The sequence below is a fragment of the Cryptomeria japonica genome, chromosome 8, assembly GCF_030272615.1.
Source record: "Cryptomeria japonica chromosome 8, Sugi_1.0, whole genome shotgun sequence".
Lineage (NCBI taxonomy): Eukaryota > Viridiplantae > Streptophyta > Pinopsida > Cupressales > Cupressaceae > Cryptomeria > Cryptomeria japonica.
The window spans coordinates 317,501,721-317,519,502 of record NC_081412.1 but is presented as its reverse complement, the minus strand read 5'-3'; the positions used below and the strand labels follow the sequence as shown (position 1 = coordinate 317,519,502).

Sequence of the window (17,782 nt, the reverse complement as noted above, 5' to 3'; positions counted from 1 at the left end):
TACAAAATTAGTACATTTCTTAACAACTATTGATACATTTCCTAACAACTGTTGATACATTTCCAAACAAAAATTGATATTTTTTGTTTCAAACAATAAGTTTTATTTGTTCAATTTTTGGAACAAAAGGTATCAACAACCTCACAACAATTGGTACATGCTCAACTACTGGGTCCTTTCCCCTAAGACGAAAGTAAATGACTAAACCCTCACATATGAACAATTGACATGAAAGATGACGGAATACTAGGTCATTTATTAAAACCATTATCAAATTGGAAATTTATTTTGTTGTACCAAAAGCTAAATAGGCAATGTTGGCTTCGTTACCTATGCTTTTTAATCTACCCTCTTATTCAGGTGTCGCAAAATAAAACAGAACACCTTTTTGCATCAAAGGACACAACAAATGTGGCAGGTCTTTATTACACGGAATTGATTCTATAACAAATTTTATGCGTTTGACAGTGATTAACATGTATTTTCTCGTCTCCGGAATCAGAAATAACATAACCCTGCTGTATTAAAGTATAAACCTGCCAAGAATGTCAGAAAGCTAAAATGCTACATACAGTTCTTTTATTGCAAGCTATAGATTTCCAACTATGGGGGCTAGAGTGCAGAAACTGATCCAATAAATTTTCAAGAGCAACTGAGTAAAGCTTTACAAACATGCTATCAAAATAAAGATGATGAATATCATAGATCTATGATGGACATAATTTTTCCATGAAGATGAGAAATGTTTCGAATTGCCTGCATCACACTCAGTTATCCATCATCGGAATTTTAAAAAGTCAAAAAAGTCACTCTGTGTGATCTAAAACAGTGAGAAAAAAATCGTACACAATTAACTGTAAAAACACATTATCATAGATCTAGATTATGTGCCAGATCAGATCTGCAGCAGAAATCTTTCTACTCAGCTGCAGCTCATACAGCTATTTTCAATAACACAACGATCGCAACTTCCTAAAATTTACAGAACAAATCAACCATAGTTATATTTCGACTGTAAGGTTTACTGTAATATATACAAGTCAGTTTAACAATCTCATTGCCCAGGACAGCCATTCCAGCAAATTAAAAGACCATTTTATTTTGTTAAAATAGATTGCATTACAAAAACTAAATTATAATAAATCCATCAGATTTGTCATCCACCTTGCTGTTACATGTTATTGAAATCGTCATTTCCATTTCTTAAATTTTCCAAAGCCATGCAGTCATTTCCATTTCTTAAATTTTCCAAATCCACCTTTTCCATGTTTCCCAAATTTTCCATGTTTAAACTTTCCATGCTTTCCATGCTTTCCATGCTGCCCAAACTTTCCATGTGGTATAAAGCCACCATGTCCACCACCACTGCCGAATCCACCATGTCCACCAACACTGCCAAATCCACCATGTCCACTATGTCCACTATGTCCAGCAAGTTGGTGAGCACCATAAGCTGCAGCAGCAGCTGCTGCACCTCCAGCAAGAACACCCCCTAATCCACCCATGCCATGCCCTGAGAATGACATTGATCAATTAACGTTAAAAGCATTTTTATTAAGTACAGTAATATTAATAAGTCCCAATTTATTCGCTGCAAAAGCAAACAAAAGTCTTGTCTTACTTCTTCAAGTCCAAAAATTAGCCCCAAAAGAAAAGAAAAACCTGTTTTTACTTATTAAAGCTTCCACTGAACGTAATTAGTTGAAAAGAAACTTTTCAGGACACTGCGTTTTAAAAAATTAACTCATCCCATGTGCATTGGCTACTAAATATAAATATATCATATTAACCTAAAAGCACACAGATAATTTCTACATGATGCATGAAAAAGTGTACATAAAAACCAAATAGTAAAATCCTATTGAACGTTAACCAAAAAGATATCGTGGCAATACAGTTAAGTGTATACAAGTCCTAATAAGAGACTACATAGCACATCAAAACATAAGAGGAAATGACCTGTATTACTAAGATCACAGCAGTAAAATCCTATTGAACGTTAACCAAAAAGATAACGTGGCAATACAGTTAAGTGTAGACAACTCCCAATTAGAGACTATATGGCACATCAAAACATAGAGGAAATGACCTGTATTACTAAGATCACAGCCATGCTATCTCCATAAATCAATCTTCCCACTTGCCATGTGACCAAAAAAGTAGTCTTGACCTCAGTGAAACATATTCTTCAATCTGCACCAGACTGATCTTATACTCATTGTTAACTAGCGCTTCCACTATTAGCTCTTTTGACTTATGGTACTTTATTATATTTTTGTATTTAATTTGGCAGGTGCCGCAAGCTTTCATTAAGGAATATTCATTGACGGCATGACTAGAACATGTGAAGGCAAGCTCCAATAGGTTTTGAATCCGTCTCCCTGGCTCTCGGACATACGGATCTTATTCTCAAAAATAAGGACCATGTGTTCATAATATTATACACTCTTATATAGACGTGTGTAAAATTTTAATTGCTGGGCTGAGAAGAGCAAGACAGCTGAGATGTGGGTTTAGAGATAAATGAACTTTCCCTTTTTACAAAGAAATGTCACAAAAAAATTCTGAGTACACGATCAGACTTAATTATTAATATGAAAAATCTAAATTTGTAAGGACCTATGCCAGATAAAGCAGGATTTGATAAGGAACTTGCAACCCATTTGAGAATTTTGTATCTTTATTCCAAGAGAGCACCATGCAACCATTCTAGTTTAGTAAGAAAGAAGCAATGTTGTAAGGTATGCTAGGCTGCTGTCTTTTGGATGTCATTGCATATATTTTGAGAAAGAAGACCAGCTGTAGCAATAAAAATATAAGGGCAAATAGGTGTACCAGCCTCTTTGTTAGCCATTTTTGTAGTGATTTGACCTGCACCACCAGGCCAAGCTGGTAGCATAGAGGACAACAGATAATCTATCTGATAAATTGCAAATTACAGAATGAATGGGCAAAAGAAAACAATGGCATAAACTAATGCTCTTTTAGAAGACAAAGCGATAGCACAATAATGCTCTTCTATTTAGCGAAACTCAAAAGGATTTAGAATATACTAAAACAACGGCCAACAAGACAGAGAATAAAAATCCTCGTGATCAAAAAACTTGATGAATATTTCTGAACTAATTTGCCTATCTAGAATGAAATCATGCATCCATATCTCTGTATCCACCATAGGAACCAAGCGCAAGCATGACTTTGTGTGCATACATACATACATATACATATATATGTGTGTATAAATGTGTGTGCGCTTATAGACATTATTATATATCTCTATATATGTACACATATATAAATATGCCTATATAGGTGTTAGTATGTATCTATACAGGCATACATATACATATGTGATGTATAGATGTTAATATGTATCTATACATACATAGAGTATATATGTGTATGTGTGTATATATGTATAAGGCTATAAGCACACATGCACATACACATACATATACATTCACACAAATACATAAGCACATACGTATATATCTTAAATACATGTCCTTTCCAATCCTTGCTAAATATGAGAATATCATCCATAGACAATGATGAATAAGCTAGCAATGATGAAGGATCTCGGTATGTCACATTCATCAGAAATGAACAATGTTAGCACATAGGTCAAAGCAAAAGACACAAAATCACTCATACAATTCCTCTTTAGTTCTTATTGTTGCCTTCCAAACAGCCCAACTTCAGGTCACTTTTGGTACAATATTGTGCACCTCGAAGCTAATGCACAAGTTATCAATGTCAACAATGCATCATTTTTTCATAATTATTGTTGAGAAATGGAGAATTGATGCAAAAGTTTCAAGGACCATGTTTCTTTAGTACTAAGACTGACAGGTTTTCAAGGAAAAGGGCTTGGCCTGATCATCCTTTAACTGATGGGTTCTTAGATCTAGCATTGAATCTCATCATTCTTCCAAATAGATCTTTGATGCAGTGGACTTTCAAAATGGAGATCCTCAAATCACCCTTAACCCAAATTGATCTGATGCTTTACCATGTACAATATCGAGACACCTTTGTTTACACAAAGACATCCCCACTACTATTAGTAATAGATTAACAGGTTGCCACTTCTCTATGCACAACTTGGCACGCTGCCAATGCATGATTACTCTACGGTTCTAGTGCCTCTGACCAAACCATTGTAATGTCCCCTACCTGATTAACATAATTTACCTATTTCAATATACTAAAATTGATTGAGAGACTAATCATGAGAACCAGTCATTGATATTCTTCAACTTATTAGTTATTAAGAAGTGCTTATTTATCTTCCTCATTAGATAATTAAATTCATTATTCATAGTTCGTAATATAGATATCAAACCCTGCTACTACTTCAGTTGTAAGGGAGAAGGGTCTATGTATGTTACCAAAGCACTTAGAGACCAACTACAATAGGTTCCCTCAAAGTTTACAGATCCAAGCCCTTACCTATCTTGGGTCTATACCCTCAATGCTTATGGGTCGCTGATCCCCACCCTATCTTGGGACTTAACCTATTGCTTGGATTTAGACTGCCCCTCTTTGGAACACCTCATCCCCGTCTTCATAAATACTGATAATAGCAGCAAGAATGAATAGTATATACATATTCTTCTTAATGTTTATTACCTTAAGAGTTCTTTCTGATTTACAATCTAATATTATTATTTTTTCTAATCAAGACATATATATATATATCTATATATATTTCAGACATTATTATAAATATATAACTGCAGAACAGTTCTCAGAAAGAAGCCTCGATACTATAACAATTTATGAATAAAACATACCGATGGAAGCAAGATACAGCAATCTGCTTATATCCACCGATCTCTATTTTCTTTCCTTATCATTCGATGCCTTCTTTCCCCTGGGAATCCTGTCCTTATAACCTTTTTCAATGGTCTTGTGTGCAAGGACGTGGCTCTTAGTCAACACCCTTTCCTTGCACCCCCTTCCGTCATCATGAGTTTCTTAATAAGCTGTTGCTAAGAATTAATGGAATCGTGTCTTTTCAAACAGCACTTCAATACTTGGGATTTATTTATTATATTATTTAATATTAATTATTATTGATTATAAATTAATATTAAATATTAAACATTGTTGATAAATTAAAATTTAGATATTGATTATATAAGAATATAAGATAGAAATTGGTTATATAAGAAAAATCAATAAGATGAGAAATAAGATAATTGATTATATATCAATATTTATGTAGGGATATTACAACCATGAGCAACGCAATCTTTTCCATATGGGACACAAGCTTGCAAGCATTGCTTGGTGAATACCAAAGTAGCTTTGGTAATTAAAAGGAACTTTGAGATAAAGTTATTGACTTGTTAACTATACAAACACATGTTGTGGTTTACCCATGTATGTGGCATTGCAGTCGGAGAACATACTGGCTTACCAAGTGGAATGCCAAATTTCTCCAATGGCAATACATCATAGATGCTTGTATTGCATTTAGGATTGATTCCATACTCGTGCATTATCATGAAACTTGAATATGTTTTTCCTGATGGGCTATTTTACTGATTATAGATGAGGATGTGCTTCAGTAGTAAGCCTTACAATGACACAAAACCATTGACATTAACCCAATACTCCTGTGTAGAAGAAGCGATCTTGTTCCTCAGAGCTGACGATGGCAAAGGTGATGACACTCAGACAAGTAGAGCATTTGGATTAATGTCTCTGCTTAGAATTGATCTGATGTGGACTATACAATTAATGACTACATGTGGCACTCAGAATTGTTGTGGATTTGAGACAACGTACTCCTCTTTCCAATCTAGTAGCACTGGGGTCTTTAGCTGTTAATATTGGTGTGCATCGGGGATTGCTTCTACACTGGATGATTTGGCTTTATCTTGACCTTTGCTTCAATCTTAGGCATCACGATATCTCCCCAAACTTTGCATGGTGAGAAACACTAATTTGGAATATAGATCAAAAAAGACACATATGTATTCTAGAGCAGTAGCACCTCATGTATCACAAATTTGTAGGTGCATATGGAGGTCATAGATTCCGTTTTTATGATCCCCAACTGACAGTTCCATTGCCTAGAACTTCATGCAATCTTCCTCATAGTGCTTAAAAAGAATAGTACTTTTTGCATACTAACTGACAAATTTCTCACAGGTATTAACCAATAAAAAATTTTGAATAATGCTTGTGTTGGGCATTGATTGTAAGCTTGCCACCACTGTGAGACCAATGTGGACATGATCAAGTTTATAAAAATTCTTCCTTTGCACAATTGCTAAAATTTCATATGCTCTTCCTCATGGTGCTTAAAAGGACGGTAATTTTTGCAGACAAGCTGAAAAACTTCTCGGAAGTGTCAACCAAAGAAAAATAATGCCTGTATTGCACATTGATTGTAGCTTCCCACAACTGTGAGACCAACATGGATATCTTGGAGTTTGTAAAAATAGTTCCTTTATACAATTCCTAGAATTTCGTGTGCTATTCATCACAGTGCTTAATGAGTAGTACTTTTTGCATACAAGCTGAAAAACTTCTCACAAGTGGTCAACCAATGTAAAATCAAGCTTGTAATGGGCATTGATTTTAAGCTTCCCACTGATGTGAGACCAGACTTAACATCTTCAACACAACTAAAGATAATCTTGTCAACACCAGCGAATAGGTTAACAGAGAAGTAGGACACTAAACATCAAGTCCACTCATTCAAGACTTTGTCAATTTGGTTTGCAACATCAAAAAATTCAATTGAGCTTGGACCTTGATATATAAAAAGCATTCTTACATGCAAAAAGATGGACTCAACTACGTCATGAGTTCAAAGAACAGGCCAAAGAGTACAGCGCATGTCTCAAAGACTTCCTTAAAGAGTTGTTGAAGGTCAAAGGACACATCAGTAAGTCTCTTCTTGGAGAGAGCCATCTTTCTCTTCAAACATGTTTTGCTAGGGGTTCTAATATAAATGTTACAATCCTTCCTTTGGTTGTTCTACATGACTGTTGAATGGGTTGTAAGTATATTAGCCCCATGAACAAATTAGTGTGAAATCTCCTCTAATATCCCAATTATCTCCAAAACTGGGCTAGAAGGGTGGCACAAAGAATTTATAACCTAGTTGGCAAATTACTGGGATGTGTTCTAATAAAAATTGGATAAGAAAGACCAAAAGGCTGAATGAAAACTGTTGTCATTTTATGACACCCTTGGTCCATCAGTCAGAACTGATCAGAGATATGTTCCATGGACCAACACTGCCCCAGTTGATCAAGGACAAAACCAATGGAATCATGAAATGTTAAGTGTTATCTTGTTAGGAGGCGATTTCGAGCTTTCTTCCTTTCTTTTTGGACTCCAAAATCCCAGAACCTCAAAATTCCAGACCTCCTTTCCCAGACCACAGAATTTTGGACCTCCTTTCCTTTTGGACCTTGAAACCCCAGAATTCCAGACCTCTTTTCCTCCCTTTCCTCCTTTTCTTTCAAACCCTGGAATCTCGGAGCCCCGGAATTCTGAACCTCCTTTCCACCCTTTCCACCCTTTCCACCCTTTCCTCCTTTCCTTCTGGACCCCGGAATCTTGGAATTCCAGACCTCCTTTCCTCCCATTTCTCCTTTCCCTCTAGACTCTGGAGTTCTCAACTCCTCTCCCCTTGCAACATTTTCCTAAGGGCTTGACATCCAACTTCCAACAACTTATGACACTTCCAGATGACGTGCTCAATACTCAAGGCTCCCCGGAATTCTGAACCTCCTTTCCACCCTTTCCACCCTTTCCTCCTTTCCTTCTGGACCCCGGAATCTTGGAATTCCAGACCTCCTTTCCTCCCATTTCTCCTTTCCCTCTAGACTCTGGAGTTCTCAACTCCTCTCCCCTTGCAACATTTTCCTAAGGGCTTGACATCCAACTTCCAACAACTTATGACACTTCCAGATGACGTGCTCAATACTCAAGGCTCTTAATGCTCCACCAACCCCTACAACTTGTCTACTTTCATTCATGGAGCTACAAGGTTGCATGTAATGTTTTTCCAAGATTGCCATCAAGTGGAGTCCAAAGCCATGCTTATTTATGGTTACTTGATGGCCTTCATGTTAGGTCTGCATGCTCTGACCTTGGAATGTCAGACAATCCACCTTAGAAGTACTCCTCTTCTTGAGATTTCCTTCTCAAGGTAGGCCAAGTTGCTTGCACACACAACCATATCAGATTTGTGAACTTCCCTATCTTCCCGAACTGACATTCTTCTGCGCACGCTAGGATAAAGGCTTCCCCCCCTTGACCATTGGTCTCTCTTCTACGACCAATTTGCTATATATAGGCTGTTAAGCCTCATTGTAAAGGGTTCTCTCCCTGCTGGCTTGAACTACTCTCTACTCTTTCTGTAAGTTTGATCAATGCCCTAAGAATGAATTGAAATCATCATTCTTGTGTCTCTTCAACTTATGCATGTTGTGTATGTTTTCTTACCTTCATTGGAAGTGTAAGTTTTTGTGGCTTCCTCTCACATGTATGCTATGTTAATTTGTTTCTCAGTTGTGACTTGTAGAAAACCTTTCTCCCCTTTTGACATTTGGTGGATCCTAACCTCCATACGTGTGTTTAGGTCATTCATGCAACTTAAGTTTGTGCATCTCCAGGGTATTTCAATTGATTTTTTGTGTCATTTTGGGGTGGGGAGAGGAACATATCTTATCTTGGTGCATCACCACCTTTCATTTTAGCATTTCCTTCTTCCCTTTTCCTCTGCAAGTTGTCAAAATAGGTTTAGAAGTAGAATTTGGAGTTGTGAGTTGGTTCAACACCTGCACTTTGGATGGAGAAGGAAGTCGGCCTTCTCCAAAGATTCAACCCCCCTTGCGCAAGGTCCCACACTTCGGGGTTGTTTCCAAATTTTACAAAGTTGCTAAGTTGATAGCTCAGCAAGGGTGCAAACTTCTGTGACAACAAGAACTTTTATTGTCGTCAAAGAACTAGAAGAATGCATAAAAACTGATGTACCTAACTAGAATGGATTAATGTACAACTATTTATCGTATCTCTATGTCAAGACATCAAACTTGGGGCCTAATTATAAGTATATATATAAATATAAACTGGCGATTAAAATAAAGTACAGAAGGATAAAGATCAGTGACAGTTGACAGTTGACCTTCCTACTAATGTATTGTTTAATCTTCCATGTATGTGCTGCACAGGCTTGTCTTATAACTCGCCCCAAAACATGAAAGCCTTGTTTGGAATAGCACCAAGAATTTATAGCCTAGTTGGCAAATTACTGGGTTGTGTTCTAATAAAAATTGAATAAGAAAGGCCAAAAGGCTGAAACGAGAACTATTGTCATCAGAGAACTAGAGGAATGCATCCTAGCTGATGTAACTAACTAGAATGGATTCGTGTGCATCAATTAATCATATCTCTATACCAAGACATCAAACTTAGGGCCTGACCATAAGTATATATATAAATATAAACTGGTAATTAAGATAAAGAAATTACAGAAGGGATAAAGATAAGTGACAGTTGACAGTTCACCTTCCTACTACTGTATTGTTTCATCTTCCATGTATGTGCTGCACAGGCTTGTCTTCTAACTCTCCCCAAAGCATGAAAGCCTAGTTTGGAATGGTGCCATATGGCACAGAGGCCTGATGCAAAACCTGAACTGTGCAAAAGCCCTCTTTGTGCTATGTGCCGACTCAGCATAGCCAGCAGTGTAGCATGCCAAAAAAAAAGAAGAATTGTGGTGCCATGAGGATAGGAGCTGGTGCTAGTACTGGCTCTATAGAATGTACCATCAAGCTACAAATGGCCAGCACAGTCATAAGACATCAGACTGTCACACTTGGCTCAGACAATAGATAATACAATAGTATAGTTAAGTACAATACGGGCAGAAAATATTCTCTTGAAAGGGCCTTAATGATGCTGTCTTGTAGAGGATGTTATGCTCAGCAAAGCCTCTGCTTGACAATTTGCAGAAAAATGTTGAAAGATGTAATAAATTGGTTGTCAAGCTAGATTGTAGAACTTCATGTGCTCATGAATCTACAAAAATGAAACAATAGCAGAAGTGTTGTGCCATGAGAATTGGTGCTGGTGCTAATGCTTCTACTATACAATGCAGCATCAAGTTACAAAGGCCAGCATAGCCAAGTAAAGAATTTGGGCCATCAAAGCTTGGCACACATGATAGAAAATGCGATGGCATGGTTAACTCTACTGTGGATAAGAAAAAATTTAAGGCCCCTAAGATGAAATTTTATAGGAGACATTGTGCTTTGAAATATGCAACGAATCTGTCAAGCTAGATTATGAGACATCATGTTTTCAGGAATCTACAGACATGAAGACAAACAAACCTGCCATCATATAAATGTAGTCATGGATGAAAGAAATGGACATAGAACTTTCGTTGTGTAACATGAATTGGAATGGTATGTCTAAGGCTAGCAACTCTAAGATGAAATGGACATAGAACTTTAGTTGTGTAACGTGAATTGGAATGGTAAGGTCTAAGGCTAGCAACTCTAAGATGTCATTCAACTTTGTCGGATGAGTTAGAATAGAATATTGAGGCACGCCAGTTCAATCCCAGTGTCAGAAAATAAAAGTCATAAATTGAAATTCATTTTGGACTTTTACTCTCCAGAGAATACTTCGGTCTGTATTATATATATACTGCAAGGAAATTCTCAAATTTAACCATATGAATAAGCTCAACAAAGACCTACGGATGAATAAAACTAAACTTGTAGTTAATTAACATGATGTAATCTTTCATGTAATAATACATCACTGTCAGGAAATGTACAATATATTGTAGTTTATTCAAGAATTGAGGCTTTTCGTTGCTATTAGTATTTCGGATTTCCTTAACAATGCTTGCCACTTGGCTCTTGGCACCACATGAGACTATCAAACAAAAACATCATCAAAGCTTATCGAGAATATTTCAGATCTTCAATGATTATAATTCTGAGAAAATCTAATTCTAAAAACAGCGTGACTGCCAAACAGGAAATGATTGATGTATATCTCTTGCCTTTACTGTGCGTGTAAATGCATGAACATTATTGAAGATACTAAATTAATATATAAAAAACTTTACACATTTGTAGCCCTACAGAGCAGCAGTTGCAATGGCACAGTAAAGATCTGATAATTAGATAAAGAAGTACTAGATTTGTGATAAATTTATCCAATACTTAATTTCAACTATTCATTCTATGTTCAAACCAATTATGAATAGAAAAATATATTCTCGAATCAATAGGGACATATATGAAAAAGACAAGTCTTTATCCTTGACTCATATAACCCACTTACTAACCACGTATTTAATCATTCCTATTTCAAGAATAATCAAAACCCAACGCTTCATCTCAATAAACAAATATAAAATTGATAAAATTTAAAAAATCAGTTTTAAGATTTAGCAAACATACCAGGCTGTTGATGCCCTCCAGAGTGACCCGAGGCTGCGTAGCCACCATATGGAGGATATCCTGGTGGTGGTGCACCTTGTTGAGAAGGATAGCCATATGGTGCATTTTGCTGAGGTGGAGGATAACCTTGTGGGCCAGGGTATCCTGAAGGAGGGTAACCTGAAGGAGGATATCCTGAAGGAGGGTATCCTGAAGGAGGGGCTGATGGAGGATATCCAGAAGATAGGTATGCTAGTAGAAATGATTGTTGTGCAATGCTTTTAATAAGTATTTATTTATTTTTATTTTTATTTTATTTATTTTATTGAAGATACTGAATTAATATATAAAAAACTTTACACATTTGTAGCCCTACAGAGCAGCAGTTGCAATGGCACAGTAAAGATCTGATAATTAGATAAAGAAGTACTAGATTTGCAATAAATTTATCCCATACTTAATTTCAACTATTTATTCTATGTTCAAACAAATTATAAATAGAAAAATATATTGACGAATCAATAGGACATATATGAAAAAGACAAGTCTTTGTCCTTGACTCATATAACCCACTTACTAACCACGTATTTAATCATTCCTATTTCAAGAATAAATCAAAACCCGATGCTTCATCTCAATAAACAAATATAAAATTGATAAAATTTAAAAAAATCAGTTTTAAGATTTAGCAAACATACCAGGCTGTTGATGCCCTCCAGAGTGACCCGAGGCTGGGTAGCCACCATATGGAGGATATCCTGGTGGTGGTGCACCTTGTTGAGGAGGGTAACCATATGGTGCATTTTGCTGAGGTGGAGGATACCCTTGTGGGCCAGGATATCCTGAAGGAGGGTAACCTGAAGGAGGGTATCCTGAAGGAGGGGCTGATGGAGGATATCCTGAAGGAGGATATCCTGAAGGAGGATAACCTGAATGCATACCTCCTATAATATTTGAGAAGAGTCCTTTGTCCCCATGTTCACCCTCCTCTGGCTTTTTGTTACCTCCTCCCATCCTTACTGAGCTTGTCAAATGAGTAATTAATGCAAGCCAATATAACTGATAATATTTCTTATTGCGAAGTTGAGCTTTAAGGATGCAGACAGTTTAAACAGTGTTTGGCACTTATCTTCCCTCTGCTCTTTCAACAGCTATAGTAACAGTAGGATGTAACCAGATTCAACTCTTAAAAGGCAAAACAGTGTTGAACAACGGAACTAAGAGCCGGTGCACATCAGAGATCAAAAATCTTGACTACCTGTAAAAATGGTTAGACAGTCCGTTAAGTTTCAATACCAAGAATCACCTATCCCCTTTATCTAAAAGGGAATTTCATCTCCCTATCTACCTCAGCAAATCATTTTCATCGCTGTTTTCAAAATATCACAGGAAACAAACAAATGACAAAAGAAAAAACACAATCACAATCCCACCAAGCAACTTTAAATTAAGTTTCCCATGCTGCTAAAAATGACTTACACTTATCAAAAAGTTATCCTCCCAAAATACAGATAAATCTCAGACCATAATGCCAATTAATTTTATCTACAAGCACTTAAAAGGACAAGTAGATGTTAAACAAAGGAAAAGAATTCTAGTGCAACATGCAAACATGACAGAGAAGAAGCCCTCAACAATAAAAAGCTTACTTCAGTATATACTGTGAACGTAAGTCTTGTTCCAACGCAAACAAAAAAACAGTTAAGCACATGGTATGGTCTTCCAGTTCTCAGATTTTCTAAACGGTTGTCCTCTATAAAGTTTCAAGAATGGGTGCTATGTCAGGCCACTTTGCTATGGATGAAATTTCATCAATTGCACAAGTTGGGGACTACCACAGACCCAGTCAAATATGATATGGGGCGACATAGAGTTTGATATTTCATTCAAATAAGATGCATGCCAAGTCACCTCTTTTTTTAATTTAAGATGGGTTGGTTTGAAGCTCTGAGAGTTTGCTTTATTCATTTTGTTCATTGTTGTGGTTTCCGGATTAGATTCATTATAAAAAATTAATCCAACAAAATATTATTTTCCTTTTTCCAAATCCAATTTTTTTAAAATGAGTTGTTGTTTATATTTATAACTAGGGAAAGATGGGTTCAGATTGCCTTAAGGCAACATCAAAGGCAACATCCGAACCCATTTAGGACTGGGTCCTATCCTTAAGGGGTAGCATGGCCCCAAGACAAGTCCAGCGCCATCCTCCACGCTACACCAAAAAGGACTCACGCCACAAAATATAAATTGGCGCCAAAACGGTTTGAGGCTGACCTTGGTCAAAAGATCCATATAAATAAAGTTAAAGTGCAAACACAATTCAATCATTAATGCAATCAGCAAATTAGCTCTGCTAATAAAAGTGCGAATTTATCCAAGGATTGTGCGAACTTGTCCAAGAGGATATAGGCCTCTTTTGGTGCAGACTTGAAGTGCTTAGAAGTGCAGCTCTGACATACAAAAGGGATCAGATTTGGATAAGCAAGCTAAGTATTGTATTTGTGCAATTAAGAGAGAATATATAATCTGACCTGTGGGTCTTTAATGTTGGGTTTTTCCTCCTTGGAGGTTTGCCCAAGGTATTTGCGTTTGTCTCTTGTTTACTTGTTTCATTTCTGAGTTTACTGAATTATGGTTTAATAAAATATTACAAATCTAATTAACAAACTAGGGCATAATTAAAAGAAATAAATCCGATTACTGATCTAGGGCACAAAATTAACATGGTATCAAAGCTAAGGTTATACTAACCCTCAGATTTCAGTAAGCTCTTACCTTCAGGTTGTTGTTCGTCTTTTATTAAGATAATGACGGGTGAAGTTAGAGGGCATCATCAGGTCCTCATCAACGAGTCATTCTTTAATTCATTGTGGAGATTCGAGTGAAGAACCAAAGAAGGAAGTAACTGATATTTCTCCTTTCAGATTTTCAGATCTCTGGAATGCAAAGTGTATATTGTGGAGTTATTACCTTATTCAGACCTTGGAGGTTTTCCCAGGGTATTTTGATTAACAAACTAAGGCATAATTAAAAGACATAAATCTGATTACTGATCTAGGGCACAAAATTAACATGAGTTCTCCTAATTGTGGGACGACTAAATTCAGGGATGAAAAAAAGCCAAATGGAATCATCCACCAATTAATTAGGGCAAGTCCAAGTCCCCATGCTACTGCTTAACTTTTAGAACAAGTCCCCACCCTGCTGCTTAACTTATTTTGACTAACCGCCACTGCTTAACTTTTAGAGCAAGTCCCCACCATGCTACTCAACTTATTTGGACTAACCACCACTGCTTAACTTTTAAAGCAAGTCCCCACCCTGCTGCTTAACTTATTTTGACTAACTGCCACTGCTTAACTTTTTAAACAGTCAAACTGATACCTACGATTTGTGGAGCTGCTGATAATTTAGCAATCATCTTAAGTTGCATGTTTAAATCATATTATTTATAATAATTATTGCAATTGAAGTTTGGAGAAAAAATTGTGGAGCTGGTGACCCCATGACTTGAACTGTTGATAATTTACTAATTTAGCAATCATCTTAAGTTGCATGTTTCATATTATTAATAATAATTATTGCAATTGAAATTTGGAGAAAAAATTGGAAGCAAATAAGAAGAGGAAAAATAATGGTTGAACCACATGTCATTTCTCTCAAATGAAGTTGCTACAGCCCCTCTTTTTTTTAATTTATCCCTTTCCCTTAAATGAAAATTTATCCTCTTAATTGGAAATTTGCATTTGTTGAAATAGGATTTATTAATAAATAATAATAATAAATTAAAATATAAAAGAACAAAAATGAAAATTAATATAATTAAAATTTAATTAAGTTTAATGAATGGTCAAAAGACATGAAATGAAAAGTTGACTCCCTCAAACATGAGATATAAAAGAGAGAGAAAAGAACTTCATTTGACAAAAAAGAGGAAAAAGGAAGAAAGAAGGGACCGAAGGAATTAAGGAAGCATTAATGGGAAGAAGATAAGGAAGTGACTCTTTCATAGCGGCAGCAATAATGAAAGGTTGTGACCCTTTCGAAGGGTGGTAATTGTGAAAGGTTGTGACCATTAAGAAGAGGTGTGACCCTTACATTGGAGGATATAAAGTGGAGAAGTTTTCATTTGAGAAGGTAGGATGCATGAAGTAGAGCAAAATATCTGAAGCGTTAAAAGCAGATTTAGGAGCAGACCTTAACGAGAATTATGAGAAAATCTGGGATAATGATATGAACATTTATCAAAGAGCACAGAACACAAATACAAATCTGCAAACAATAATAAAACAGGCATTGAAGGAAAAGAAGAGGAAACATTAAATCAATAATCAAAGGAATCAGACCTGATGGATTCTCATACACAATATATATATCTGAGTATAGGTAGCAGATCAGATTGATATAAACAGCAGACCTGTGCATTTGAAGAGGGGAACAACATCGAATTGAATCTGTCCAAATTACTACAGCAGACTGAATATGCATAACTTGCAATAACTCTACAAGTATATTAGGCAAGATTTAGTGTCCTCCCAAAAGGGGACATTACAGACATGGAATTATAGCTTAAGCTTGATTTGAGAACATGAGATTAGCTTATGCTTATTTGAGAGCCTCTAAAGAGAATTCAACAGGGGCAGGGGCGGGAGGGAATCGGGATTTGTTTGAAATTATAATGGAATAGCCAACCCTCAAGTTTACCCTTGGTCTCGTTGCACTAACCCCCATACCTCTACAAATTTGACGAACATTTTGAAATTCACTTATAATTTGAGATTTTTATTGAAAAAACAACCTGGCTGAGGTTTATGGAATTTAGAATGGAAAGCGACTAGCTCAAAAACATAACACCGACAACTAGATATTTGAAACTACCAATTTTTTGGCATCCTTGTAAAATGATGGGTGTCCTCTTAACTCCCCAATCGAACAGCAACTAGAGGTCAAATAAGAGCAAAGAACTCTAGTGCAACATGCGAGGATGACAGAGAATAAGCCCTCCACATTAAAATGTTTTAATTTTGTATACCGTGGATGGTGCTGTACTAACAAGGCAAACCAAAAACGATAAGGGATCAAAATTTTGCTGAGTGCATTGCCCCATTTTAAGGGATGAGATCAAATCGTGTTATGGACGAATTTGGCGGTGTCTCCCCTCAATTTTTCAGATTTACTCAAAACAAATTTTATCATCTGTACATCTGAAGAATGAATTGTTTACCTAACTTCCAAAAACCAAGGTGGGAATGAATTGTTTACCTAACTTCCAAAAAACAAGGTGGAAGCTTACCCTCAATTCTTAAGATTTACTCAAACAAACTTCATCATTTGTACATCTTAAGAATGGATCGTTTACTTGACTTTCAAAAAAGGTGGAAGAATTCATACAATCGATAATCTCCTTCAGTATAGATTTTTACAAAATTTAAAACGCTGGTTTGCCATACATTTAACCAAGAAATTAAAAAAAAACTGCGTTGTGCTCCCCTCCGATTTCCTACGGATTTATGCACATACAGGCAAATCGAAAGGGATTAAAAACAATGGCCTCTTTCAACAGCTGTTGTTTAAATATGTCTGTGCCTTCAAACAATTTTTCACATGCACGATTTCAGAGTGCGTTTCATTGGATTTCTCACTAAAAACCACAACCAATCACCAAGATTTTGACCTCTTGACAGTAAGATTAGCAAAGAGGCGAGAGTAAAATATTGAATACAAGGTAGGAATTGCTTACCAAAATCACAAAAGCTGTGAAAAAATAATCCTTGGTTGTTAATTTGCCATCACCAGGGTTAAGAGATTTGGAGGTTTCTCTGGAAGTATTTAAGAGCAAAATTTGCCACAACCAGGGTTAAAGATTTGGAGGTTTGTGTGGAAGTATTTAAGAGCAAACAGAGAACGCGTTGACGACGCGTAAGCGTAAGCGAATAGAATAGAATACACGGGGGGTCCATCTGATGCTTTCTTTACGAAAATTGACACGCACCACTTCTCCTTTAATATTTTGGAATATTTGTTGATGAGAAGATAATGATTCCAAATTATTATAAATGTAAAAATTCGTATGGTCAATGATTTTTGGGATTCTTAGGGCAGGTCCTCGTGTTGTTGTTTAGTTTATTTTGGCTAGGAGTGGCCCCTCAAATTTAGTAATTTGTGGAGCTGGTGGTCTCATGAATGTAAAATTTTGCTGCTTATAAAATAAGGAGTCATCTTAAATTGCATTATTAAAAGAAATCTTTAATGCTAATTGGTCACATAAATTATGGAGAAAAAATTGGAAACAAATAAAAAGAGGGAATGTTTTTTTGGAGAGCCACATGTCAATCTTTATTTTGGCTAGC

At 36.2% G+C, this 17,782-nt stretch overlaps 1 protein-coding gene across 4 annotated transcripts; it reads right to left on the bottom strand.

The window, feature by feature from the left end:
* Window positions 1–1,073: 1,073 nt before the first annotated feature.
* On the bottom strand, window positions 1,074–17,353 carry LOC131061495 (glycine-rich protein A3). 4 transcript variants are annotated; one of them, XM_057995198.2, is made up of 4 exons: window positions 17,173–17,353; window positions 12,131–12,686; window positions 11,454–11,684; window positions 1,074–1,513 (listed from the first exon to the last, which is right to left on the bottom strand). In XM_057995198.2, exons 2-4 carry the CDS (start codon window positions 12,444–12,446, stop codon window positions 1,227–1,229), a joined length of 834 nt encoding a protein of 277 aa, XP_057851181.2. In that variant the 5' UTR covers window positions 12,447–12,686; window positions 17,173–17,353; the 3' UTR covers window positions 1,074–1,226. The 4 variants fall into 4 exon arrangements, with proteins under 4 accessions (XP_057851181.2, XP_057851180.2, XP_057851183.2 ...); XM_057995197.2 differs by having other exon boundaries at window positions 12,131–12,690; window positions 17,173–17,341; XM_057995200.2 differs by having other exon boundaries at window positions 11,454–11,654; window positions 12,131–12,690; window positions 17,173–17,340.
* Window positions 17,354–17,782: the final 429 nt, after the last annotated feature.

Excerpts from the sequence above, each read along its gene's own strand:
- LOC131061495 (XM_057995198.2), bottom strand. The coding sequence starts at position 12,446 with ATGGGAGGAGGTAACAAAAAGCCAGAGGAGGGTGAACATGGGGACAAA. Across the intron at positions 11,685-12,130 it reads TGGAGGGCATCAACAGCCTG|CATACCTATCTTCTGGATAT; the intron begins GTATGTTTGCTA and ends CATTTCTACTAG. Across the intron at positions 1,514-11,453 it reads TGGAGGGCATCAACAGCCTG|GGCATGGCATGGGTGGATTA; the intron begins GTATGTTTGCTA and ends TGTCATTCTCAG.